This window comes from Triticum aestivum, chromosome 3D (assembly GCF_018294505.1).
Source record: "Triticum aestivum cultivar Chinese Spring chromosome 3D, IWGSC CS RefSeq v2.1, whole genome shotgun sequence".
Taxonomy (NCBI): Eukaryota; Viridiplantae; Streptophyta; class Magnoliopsida; order Poales; family Poaceae; genus Triticum; species Triticum aestivum.
Window position 1 is genome coordinate 35927614 of NC_057802.1, and position 12325 is coordinate 35939938.

General features: G+C 47.8%; 1 protein-coding gene across 3 annotated transcripts; it reads right to left on the reverse strand.

Moving 5' to 3' along the window:
- Positions 1-4412: 4412 nt before the first annotated feature.
- On the reverse strand, positions 4413-10575 carry LOC123077156 (uncharacterized). 3 transcript variants are annotated; one of them, XM_044499369.1, is made up of 6 exons: positions 10453-10575; positions 8211-8473; positions 7637-7734; positions 5898-7167; positions 5745-5789; positions 4413-5543 (listed from the first exon to the last, which is right to left on the reverse strand). In XM_044499369.1, the coding sequence occupies exons 2-6, from the start codon at positions 8389-8391 to the stop codon at positions 4843-4845; spliced, it is 2295 nt and encodes a 764-aa protein (XP_044355304.1). In that variant the 5' UTR covers positions 8392-8473; positions 10453-10575; the 3' UTR covers positions 4413-4842. The 3 variants fall into 3 exon arrangements, with proteins under 3 accessions (XP_044355304.1, XP_044355305.1, XP_044355303.1); XM_044499370.1 differs by having other exon boundaries at positions 5745-7167; positions 8232-8473; XM_044499368.1 differs by having other exon boundaries at positions 5745-7167.
- Positions 10576-12325: the final 1750 nt, after the last annotated feature.

The following is a 12325-nucleotide window of genomic DNA, read 5'->3' on the forward strand; positions in this document are numbered from 1 at the left end:
TCAAGAGATTGTGATGGAGTTTTTAGAAGGGCAAGTGGTGACCAAGATGATATTCATAGTGGAACTTGATATGGTCATGAAAGAGTCTTTGGTGATATTGTCTTGAAGCAATGAAGTGAAATGAAGAGTTCATTGTGGCTTTCAAGAAACCAAGATGGAGCTTGAAGTAAAGATGTTGGTTGACCAAGATGAAGCTCGAAGAGTATATCTAAGTGGTCAACTCACAAAGCACAAACAATGTACCACGTGAGATCAAGTGATCTAGTGGTATGGTAAGTAACTGTGAATTATGCTTTGTTACCTAACCCATGCTATATGTTTGTTATGTCTTTGTGGGTTAGGTGTTTCTCATAGGCTTGCATCAAAAGGAAAGATCTCGTGTAGTCTATGTGTGGATGACATCAAGTGGTGATGGTCATCGAGTTCGGGGAGTCCAGGTGCAAGATGAGAAGCCGGAGGTTATATGCTTTGAAGCTTGCGGTCCACTTCATAATAATGTGCATGTGAAGATGGGCTTGAGATAAGGCTTCCCTCATTGCATCATGAGGAAGCAATTCGAGTATCTTCACCAAGTGGTCGTGGACAAGAAAGGGATTCCAACTTGAGGCAAGCATTAAAGTCATCATCAAGCTCAAGTTGAATGTGCAAGGCAAAGGTATACCTTAGCTAGGTTTTCCTAGTTTTGCCGGTCTCATAGTGCTTGGTGGGAGACCGGATTATAGGTTTGATAGCCGTACTATCAAGAGGGACTCTCGGGCAAGTAGCTTGATCACGTCGCATGTAGAGAGCTCAAACCTTTGCATTACTTGCATCATTCTTTATTGTTGATCTTGGGTGGTTCTCTATGTGAGGACCTTGGGCTTTTCCATAGCTTCAAAACGAGCCCAAGATCATCGAATTCGGAGTCCGTATGCCCAAGTTATCGATGTTTTAGTGGGCTGCTGCTGGCTGTCCTGGGGACCCCGTGTGCACGGGGTCTTTGACCCCCGTGCGCACGGGGTGTCCAGAATTCTGGGTACTCCGTGCACACGGGCTCGTACCGTGCACACGGGACACCGTGCACACGGGGTCTCAACCCCCGTGCGCACGGGGTGCCCAGGAAAATGCCCGTTGGAGCCCCAACGGCTAGTTTCCGAGTTTGGCTATTTAAGGGCCCTTTCCTCCCACCGGTTGGGGGTTGGTTCACACACATTCTAAACACCATTTTGAGCCTCTCTCCACCTCTCCCAAACCCCTATCTCCCCTCTATGTGAAGGGGGATTTGTGGATGGATTAGTGAGCCATTTGTTGATCATATCCAAAGCATCCCCTCTCTTCAATCTCCTACTTTCAAGAGTGCATCTTATGAGATTGAGAGAGTGAGTTGAGCATTTGTTGCTTGACCTTGCATTGGTTTGAGCTCCCTGCATCGATTTGTTCGAGTGTGAGCCCGTGAGTTTATTACTCTTGGAGGCCTCCGCCTCCTAGAAGGTTTGGTGATACATTGAGAAGATTGTGAAAGAGGCCTATGTGGCCAAGGTTCCCCCGGAAGCTTCCTCTTGTGGTGTGCTCCGGGGAAGGGTGTTGAAGTGGCCTAGGTGGTCAAGTTCCTCCGGAAGCTTCCTTGTTTGTGGTGTGCTCAGGAGAAGTTTGTAAAGGTGTGGTGGTCGCCTTCAAGACCAACCCCGAGTGAATCGAGGCTCATCCGTTGGGGGTGACTCGAAAAGGAGAATACGGTGAGTCACTTGGTGACGCCCCGGAGCTTTGGCTTCGGCACCGCTCTAACGGAGATTAGCACTCTCACGAGTGTGAACTTCGGGATAAATCCACGTCTCCGACTCACTTGTGGTTATCTCTTACCCACACCCTTTACTTACCGCAATTCATATTTGCTCATATTGATATATCTTGTGCTAGTTGAATTGCTTAGTTGTTCCTACATTTCCATATCTTGTGATATAGTTTGTGCTTGCTAGTTCCCTTAAGTGCCTATCTTGTTTAGCATAGGTTGTTGGTGCACTTAGCTGAGCCCAGCATATTTAGGATTTGTGCTTGAAAGGTATCCGTTTAGTTTAATTCCGCATTAGGATAAAGCCAAATCTGTAACAGTTTTAAAACGCCTATTCACCCCCCCCCCCTCCTCTAGTCGTCATCTAGATCCTTTCAACTGAGTTGGTCACCTCAGCTTTCCTCTCCTCTGCACTCTCCATCTTGGACTGCAAATATTTGAAATCCAGCACCCTATCCTCTTGGGCATTCAAAAGTTGATGAACATCTTCAACTAATTTGTCATAGTTGGCCTCCAGTTTATTTTTTTCTTCTGTCAAATGGTGAATAGTGAGTGAACTCTCCAGGTTATCCTTCCTCCTATCACTCCTACTATCTTGAAACATTTCACATAGCTTCAACAATGCATTCTGCATTGTAGGAGGCCACTCTGGGTCAACCCATTCAACAGAACCACAGTTCTGACCTTCCTGCAATATATTCAGCACCTATATTTGTTAAAGGATATGATTGTAAAGAACATCACAACTACACTAAATATTACAATTAAAGAATATGATCTTAAGTAAAGAACTAAAGAACAACAGAACTAACTAACTGAAGAACAACACAGCATGTGCACTGCAACCAAATCACATAGCCACATTATTTAATCGTAACAAAAAGTACAGCAACTATGAAGCACTCATAAAGCACTAAACTATCAGGATCAAAGCTTAAACAATGTTGTGCACTGGAAACTAAGCTCTTGGCCACATATTAAATTAACAGATGCCTACTCCAATGACCAGCATCAGTGCATTAGTACTAGTAATTGGATAAAGAATGGCAATCACAAGAAAATAATCTAACTTGGACCAAACTACTACTAATTAAAAATACTGTGGGGCTACTACCAACTCATTTTAATACACAGAACATAGAAAGCGCAGAATCTTACTTTCAGAGGACAGGCTAAGAACCTCCTGCCCGTCTCAAATCCCTCAAAGGCTACACGCCTCTCACATGGCAGCCCATGGTGCTGGCAGGGAACAATATATGGTTCCAGTCTCAATGCCCATGTAGTCTTGGTCTTCAATGCTGGCAGGGATCTGCAGGAGCAAAAAGAACCAAAACCCCCCCCCCCCCCCCCAAATCAAAGATCAAATCCCCAAAGCAGAAACCCTAACCCTAACCCTAGCTAAACCACTAACCCGGTACAACATGTTGTCGGAGGAGGAGGAGTTCATATACTGCAGGCTGGAGTAGTCGTCGCTGCTCTCATCCTCGTGGACCATGGCGCGGTGGCGGCGGGGGAATGCGCGGCGGTCGGCGGCGAATCGGCGGGCGAGAGCTCGAGCGGGGCGAGGGCTAGGGTTCGTGGGGAGTGAGTGAGTTGGGTTCGACCAGGTAGACCGACCGAGCCGGTTCGGCGGCTGGTCAACTGACTGGTGGGGCCGGGTTGTTAGATACAGCGTCAATGCAAAGTTATACGCGGCTTAGCCCGTATTGCAACGACTAGCCTCAAACGTGGTACTGACTTGCAAAAAATCTGAATAGTGATACTGATCCGTTACAACTGCTCCAAGTGTGGTACTTCCCTGCAATTAACTCCGCAGAGGCGGCCACCACGAGGAGCGGCGTTGGCAGACGCGGGGTCGGAGAAGGCGGCAGCGGCATGGGGTGGTCGGGCGGTTGGGGCTGTGCGCGACTGCTCGAGAAGCTCAATTTGCATCACTGGGCCCTATTTTGCATCACGGACAATCCTTGAGTTAAAAAAATTACATCTACGAAGATGCTGTGAGATCGGAGCTCGACCGTTCCCGGCCGTGGAGACCCGAAGGCTGGCTCTAAGGCAGGGGCAGGGGCGGAGCTAGTTTTGGACGAATGGATGTCCAGAGATGGAGATTAGTGTTATCTTAGATTAATTAAAATGGAATAACATATGTTGAATACTTTACTAAGCTTGCAGCTACACATTCTTACAATGAGAGCCAAAATTAACGGGTGTACACTTGTACACTGATACCTTGGTGTGGCTTCGCCCCCTTACTCCCAAATAGAAGCCCACATCCGTCCGAAGATGGTTTGGGCTGGACATCATGGTCCTGATGCCGTGTAATGCTCCACGTAAATAAAGCTACGTGTTTTACGTAGGCTGCAACATGGATAAGTGTAATTGGAGAAGGGGGAGAAAGGGCCCCACCCATCTGAAATTCGGGGGGGGGGGCTAGAGTTTTCGTATCGTCCTGGTGACAGACAGTTCAAGAGGCCCAAGCCCCATTTCAGCCCACTATGAACCCATTTCTATGAGCCTCTCTCGGTGACCACTGTCACTCAGTTCCTGCTACGTACTGTACCCCACAAGGAGAAGCAGTAATAAAGATCTAGAAAGAAGTAAAGAACAAGAACCCAATCAATAAAGATAAAGAACCCAATCAACCCAATCAACCAAGAAGAATTATCTCTTGCATTCTCCTCATGGAAATTTGAGCAAGACCAGAAGGCATGAACCGACAAATTGCTGTTCAAGATTTTTCTTACCTGAAGTAAGGTACATTCAAAACAGACACTGGTACAAAACAGGTGCTTCCCATGTCCACTCAGTTCTCAGCAACTAGTCTAGATGACTCATCCCACTAAGATGACCTAATAACAATATTCTCCTGACTCATGTTCCTATTCTCCTCTCCTCTCCCAGGAGGAAAGAACCAAAAATGATTTCTGATATCTACATGATAATGTAATGCAACATCCCCTCCCACTTCCACGGTGTATGTATATCATCATCAAGCAGCTAAATTAATTAACTAACCAATGAAAAAGGGGGCAGGCAGAATAAATGAATGGCTGGCTAACTATCTATCAATTCAAGACTCAAGACTTCGCGAGCTGGAGCGCGAGCTCGGTGACGAGCCTGTCGAGCACCGAGTTCGCCACCAGGCTCGCCACCTGGTCGGCCTCTCGCCGGAAGTTGCCCCAGCGGTCCGCCTTGGCCAGGTCGCTCGACAGCACGGCGTCGACGTCGACCTCCACGCCGGACTGCGGCCGCTCGTCGAGCCGGCGGCCCACCCTGGACCGCAGCTCCCTGAGGGCGCGCTCGCCGACGGGCTTGGGCCGCTGGAAGGCGGAGAAGCGGGGCTGCCTGGACTCGCCGGCGGCGTAGTCCTTGTACACGTCCAGCAGCGCCTCGTTCGTCAGGTCGAACAGGAGCAGCTCGTCGGCCGACATGTCGGTGAAGTCGATGGCCGCCGCCGCGGCGTCGTAGTGCTGGCAGTCGTCCTCCTGGAGCGCGGCGCGGTTCTGCGAGCACCACCCGTCGAACAGCGCCTCGTCGCGGAAGCTCGACTTGTTGAATATGTCCTTGACGTAGGCCAGCTCGGCCTCGTTCTTCGGGTCTGCTGCTGCTTCTTGGAGAGCGTTCAGGTCGCTGAGGTTGTTCTCCTGGAGTATGTTCTCCGGAGCCGATGAGCTAGTTGGCAGTGTGACAGAAATGCTAGACTCGAGATCATCATCAGTGCCAACTGAATGATCAGGTGATTCACTTGAATGGACAGTTTTTTCCACTGGCAACGAATCTGCAAAACAAATGAAGAACAAATTGGGATTAAAATAAGGAGCTAGAGAAATGCGAGAGTAAATTGGATGATTCCTGTAATAAAGTTTTGCAATTTTGCTTGTTTAGAATGCCATTCTGAGATGCTAATCCAGGGGAAGATTATTTTGAAGTTATAGAAAGCTAATGCAGGTTCTGCATATGTACTAGATGAAAATCTCACCATCCAGCATTGTATGATGGTTCTCTGAACTAGCAGCAGGATGGTCTGAGAAGGCCACATCCAGAACAGAGGTTGGACTTTCAGTTTCTTGTTCACAGCATAAATTTAACTCATCTTCAGTATCTCTATTGGGGTCAAGGACACAGCTAGTACCTTTGACTGATTTCAGAGCATCAAATGACTGAATCTGGTTGTCTTCAGAAATTATTGCAGGTTCTTCTGCAATGTCAATGTCTTCTGAAGGTTGAGCAGTTGCACATGACTGAATTTGAACATCAGAAGGTGTCACTTGCTGTTCTGCAATGTTGATGTCTTCTGATTGCAGAAGACCAAGAAGAGTACATGGGTCAGCTCCTGTTGACAAGTGAATAAGATCATCATCATCATCATTACAGGTTGTTGCATGGTCTTCTGGGATGTCAACTTCAGATGCTGAAGGGTCGGTACACAGCTTGGCTTGGGTCGATGAGAGAACCTCCAGATCATCATCACAAGTTGCAGCTTCTTCTTCTGAAACATCAACCACCTCTGAAGAAGATAAAGGAGCAATACATAAATTGTCTTCAGTCGATGATTCCACGACGTCGCACTCGCTCAACAACTCTTCAAGTGACACAGGATTCTCAGAGCCACCAGCAACCTCATTACAAGAAGCCTCATCCACAGCAAGTTTCACATCTCCAACAATTTCATCTGGAACTTCTGGTGCCAATGTGTCTTCTGGAATCACAAGAAATTCAGCAAGTCTAACCACACTTTTTGATCTGAGCTGAGAATTGGAAGTTCTCTGCAGTGCAGTTGCTACACCAGGGCCATCCAAAGAGTGATCCCTAGTGGACTTCGAGCTTGTTAGAACCCTTTTGGATTCACTGCTTGAAATGGAATCAAGCAAGTGAGAGTAGCTCTCCAGTGATTCAGATAGGGAACGCGAACGCCGAAAACCGCTGTTCCCATGTCTCTTTGCAGCAGTACCAATGTAAGGTTTCAGACCATCCCTGTCATATGTGGCAGAGGCTGATCGAGGAAGTTCTTGTCTAATGTTATCTCCAGAAAGCCTCTGCCCATAGGGGACCTTATGAAGAACCCCATCCATGGAGATGCTACGGTGGCTCTTCCGTTTCACATGGTCAGTACCAGAACCATCCAGGTTGCTTAACGTATCCTGTTGCAAGTTTGTACTGGTGTCATTTGGTGGTGACAGTTTAGCGCCGTGTGAAGAACCGTCACCATTGGCAGCTGACTGACCATTCAGAACATAGTCATTGTTTTCCAAGTAATGTATCGAAAGGGTGCGCAGCAGCTTTGGTCCAACAGGAAGCATCTTCTCTTTCTGATCTTCCTTTCCATGCAATTTTCTTGAAAACAATGACTTCAGACCAGACTTACCAGAACTCTTTTTTGAACCCTTTTGTTTATTTTTAACCTGAAATACCAGAAAATTGATGGAATATGATCAGTTCACATCTCCAAATCCAGAGGAAAACTAGTTGTCTGTGCGCAAGTATTTTGGAGGACAGAAGTACTTGTAAAAACTGCTTATATGTAATGCAGTAGCAGCACGCAGACCATCATATATTTATGCTTATAAAATAATCCAGGCCCTTGCCTAAATAAGTTCAGATGTAGTAGTACGATGAGTAGAGGCGATTTGAGTTTATACACACACTAGATGCTGACACAAATATACAATAATTTATGTACTGATATACATAAAGAGAAGGACCAGTGATGCATATGATTTTAGTTCTTTTCTCGTGAACTGTAAACAGAGGACGAAAATGGACTACTGGATACAATTGGAAAAATTAACAGAACAAAGGATATCAGTACTGGTATTCAAGTATCAAGAGAACTTTGGAAATTGATAATCAAGGTGGGCAATTGGTATATACTTTAGTGTTTTTGTACTCATCTATGACAGCTCTCTGCTCATCCGTGACACCGCTGTCTTCGTCTTTGAATGGAACATAGCAACCTCGAAGCTTACTTCCTGCAGTCAATTTCACGGTCAATAAAAATTACAACATATTGTGTAGGCGCATAAGCTGTCATAATACTTGTAGATATTTCAGGTCAAGGTGTAGAGTTCTAATTCTTCAGTAAACTAAGTGCTAAACAGTAACTTCCCAAAGTACGAGTTTATGTTTTATCATTGTTTATAAAAAGCTTTCCTACTTATGAGTTTATATTTTATCATTACTTATAAAAGGTCAAACGGGAAAAATCAAAGTACTTGAATACTCCCTCCGTCCCAAAATTCTTGTCTTAGATTTGTCTAGATACGGATGTATCTATTCACATTTTAGTGTTAGATACATCCGTATCTAAATAAATCTAAGACAAGAATTTTGGGACGGAGGGAGTACATGAATGACAACCACACCTGTACTCCTATTGTTTTTTCAGTGAATCAAATCAATTTACTCAAGGACGCTCGGTTGCGGTTGAAGAACAACCCCAACTTACCACCAGTGCTTCTTTCCTTACAATGTTTCTTGTCAGTGATCATCTTCTTCGTGGACCGTAGGCGCCGGCGAAGGCCAAACAACTCAAGAAAGCTCCATCGGCCCCCCATTTCCTTTCTTCCATAAAACCCAGAGTCCTGAGGGTGCAACAGCTGGGCCATTTGTCCTGGGCCCGACAGCATAGAAGAAGGATGATTCCTTATGAGCAGAGCACCACCCGTGCCGATTATGGAACAACGCCTCGACTCCGGTTAGGTCTGTGACCTGTCATGAACATAATGGACAGTGATTAACAACCTATCAAAGCGCATACCTAACAACTTTTCCAACTCCAAACAGATCATTGCCTCAAGACCATAATGGAAAAGAGTATGGCCGAACAGATTTAGTACAGATAAAGATGGTGCCTGGCCAAGTACCCACAAAGATCGGCAGGGCAAATGAAGGTGTTAATCATGAGGAAAGGCATAAAGTAACAGAGTACCGACGAACAAGCGAATAAGAAGTAACTTAAGAGGGTCGCTTGTGCCTTTCTTAGATTAAAAAGGGGGATCAATGATGGTGATGTAAACACCCTCTTTCCGAAAACATGCACACAGACACCCACCAGACTGCAACCGAACCATTTCTGAAGACACGCGAATTAAACAACGCCTATCTGTATCCTTGTTAGTTAGTGTCTGAACCACTAATCAATCATTAGATGACCGCGAAATAAAACTATAGTAGTTAGGAAGAGCCACTTTAGTGAAGAAGAATATTGCTATTTCCTTCTGTCTCCCTGGGACAACATACTTAAACCGTGAAAGCACATACACAGCCAGCCAACAGGGCAAACCAAGAAGGCAGAGAAAGCTTCCAAGGAAGAACCGGAGAACTGTCGCGGAAAATCTGGCCACATGTTAAGCAAGTGATTCTTCTGCACTCCTTTCAGTAACTTGACACAAAAAAGAGACTGACCCCAGGAGGATTAAGAAAAACCCATATGGAAGCGCATCCATTTGTGATGACTCAAAAAACAAATCATGTGTATCAAACGTTACTAAACAATGCCCTTGATCAGGCAAAAAGAAGTACCAATCAATGGAGACTCTGAAATCAACAGCGTAGGGAGTGCGGAATCCGCTGTGCTACTCACTATCATCACTAGGCTGATTCACTTTAGAGGAGATCTCCAACTTACAAATCTAAACAGCAGAAACTGTGGAGGCAGTGTGACAGATACTGCCCACGACTCCTTGGACAAAAAATTCTGTACTCCAACCAAAAGGGCTACTCTCATTACTCAATCAACGGAGTCAAAAATAAGTAGTTACTAGTACTTAGTACTTGTACCATCAATCAGATCATGGACTGCTGCAAAATCAATCCACTCCGTTCAACAACCCATCCATTCAATTGCTGGAGAAAAACCCATCCATCCAATACAACAATAGCAGCAACAGCAACCATCAACAAAGTAAAAAAAAAAACAATTAGTACTTCTACCATGAATCAGATCATGGACTGCTGCATGCAAAACCAATCCACTCCATCCCACAACCCATCCATTAAATTGTTCGAGCAAATCGAACCATCCATCCAATTCAGCAACACATCTACTCTGGAATGGAGTCCACATAGTGCAGTGACTCGGTCCATGCGCAACCTGAGGCATGAAAAACATATCACGAATTCACGACGAACAGCTCGAGGTTTCCCACTTGATAACTCCCGATCCATGAAACGCAAAAGAGAAAAAAAAAAACGCTAGAACAAACCATTTCCTATCGAAAAACAGAGAGGCCCGTTTGGCCATATCTGCCTGCCCATGCAGAAATCGGAAGCAGGCCACAGACAGAGTAGAGACAAATCAACAGGCAGAAAAATCTCAATCATCAGCGCGGACTTCGGTGAACATGCTCTCGCAGTGATCCGGACGGAAGAAAACGAACAGAAATAACCGAAACAACGAGAGAATAGATGCTCTGTCCTGACGAACGGTTTGCCTGACGAACAAACGAGCGAGCGAGGAGAAACGCACGCACGCAGCGCACAGGCGCCTTTCGGCGAACAGATGGACCGCACGGGAACGCGGCAGCGGCGGCGCCGGCCGGCCGCGAACCATGGCGCCGATCGAGAGAGGACGCAACGCGCAGGCCGGAGAAACGCACGCACGCACGCACCCGTAAAACCCAAACCAAAACAAGCAGAGGAGAAATTCGTGGAGGCGTGCTCGGTGCGGGTGGGAACCGGGGACGAACCTCGGTGGACGGGCGCGGGCGACGCGCGCCGGTGACGACGGGGCGGAGAGGGAGGCGAGGGTGGCGCTCCTCCGGGAGGAGGAGGGAGGGAGGGAGGGAGAGTTGGTGGGTGTGGAGGGAGGGAAGGAGGACCGGAGGAGGACGGAAGGAACGGATCCGGGAGGGGGAGGGTGGAAAAAGCTGCGGGGGGTTTGGGGTTAAATCCCTCCCTCCGGCCCGGTCCTCGCCTGGAGTGCTGACCTCACCTGCTGTTGAATGCTTCTCCCACCCTCCCCTCCCTCTTGGACCGCCACCGAACAGTGATGGGATATCACTTCACTTCGGGTTAGGCTGTTTTGTTAGTTGCCCTTGATGCTTGTCCATGTTGATGTGCTGGATGTAGTTTCTCTCCTCTTGTATGTTTGAGCATATATAGAATGTTTACGCTGAAAATCGAGCTGGCAAACCTTATGATAATGGAGCTCGGATGAGGCGGAGTCAACAGTGGCTCAGGGGGAGTCGACGGCGGTGCGGGGGAGGGTGCGGATTTGTCGGATGAAGTTATCGGCGCCGGGGGGTAGGGAGGGTGGGCCACGCGGTGGCGGGGAGGACGGAGTTTTCTTTTCGCGGGAAGAGGGGAGAGTGGGGGGAGGAGCTCACAGGAGGGGGGAGGCGCGAGCGTAAGTGGAGTGGGGGAGTGAGGCGTTCGGACCGCAACGGCTTTTCAATATCTGGTTGCCGGGAAGGAGGGGTTGCACTTGGTGGGCGGGTCAAACTGGGGTAGGAGGGGAGGGAGTTCGCGGAGGAAATAGGCGCTAGCGTGAGTGGAGCGCGGAAGTGAGGCGTTCAGACCGCAACGGCTTTTCCAAATCCGGTTGCCGGGAAGGTGGGGGGTTGTACTTGGCGGGCGGGTCGAGTTGGGGTAGGAGGGGAGGGAGCTTGCGGAGGAAAGAGGCGCAGGCGTGAGTGGAGCGCGGGAGTGAGGCGTTCGGACAGCAACGGCTTTTCAAAATTCGATTGTCGGGAAGTAGGGAGTTATACAGCGGGCAGGTATATACACGGAGTCGAGACCGAGTCATAATTACCACAGAATATCGATGAAAGTGTGCTTCTTTCTTCTTTGTGAGCGGAGTATAGTGGACTGGAGGGAGTGAGTTGGAAAAAACCACCACGGCCTTACGAAATTTACTATAAGAAAGTAGTGAGCTATACTTGGCGAGCGCATACACGTGTTAAGTTGTGTCTGAGCTAAAAATTTCTATAAATCGATGAAATACCGTCCCCTCACCCCTCCCCCTCCCCCCGGCCACACACACACACACACACACACACAAACTCCACGATTCCTCCTCCCTTCCCTACGAGACGATAAGAGAGATCCACTGTTCCCCATCGTCTATCATCGACGTCGAGCCTAAAGGTTCCCCCCCCCCCCCTCCGCCCACCCTCCCGGCGGGTGGAGAACCCCAGTGGCTTGATGATAGGTTAGGATTTCGTGAGGGTGGTGCTGACTTTGTGAATAAGATTTCCTTAGCCTCCCCATCTCGGTTTCCCGACAATGTCGTCTGCGGCGGTGTAGATTCCAATTGGCCCTTCTGGTCGGTGAGCCTAGGCTTTGCAAGATTTGTGATGAGGCGACTGCAACTCCCCTTTGCAGTTTGGTCCTTCGTCATGCCACTTCAGCCTCCGGTGCCACGCGTGAGGCTTGTGAGAAATTTTAGAGGTCTAGCTCTTGGATACGCGACTCTTCTGATGGTGATGTCTTCTTTTTCAGGGCACTGGTCAGGTAGGATTTTGGCCTTGGTGTCTTTCCGTCCTCAATCAACAACGATGATGGCACCGACAGTGCGCCATCAGCCCACTCGAGGAAGACGTTCAGCCTTCTAGGAACCTC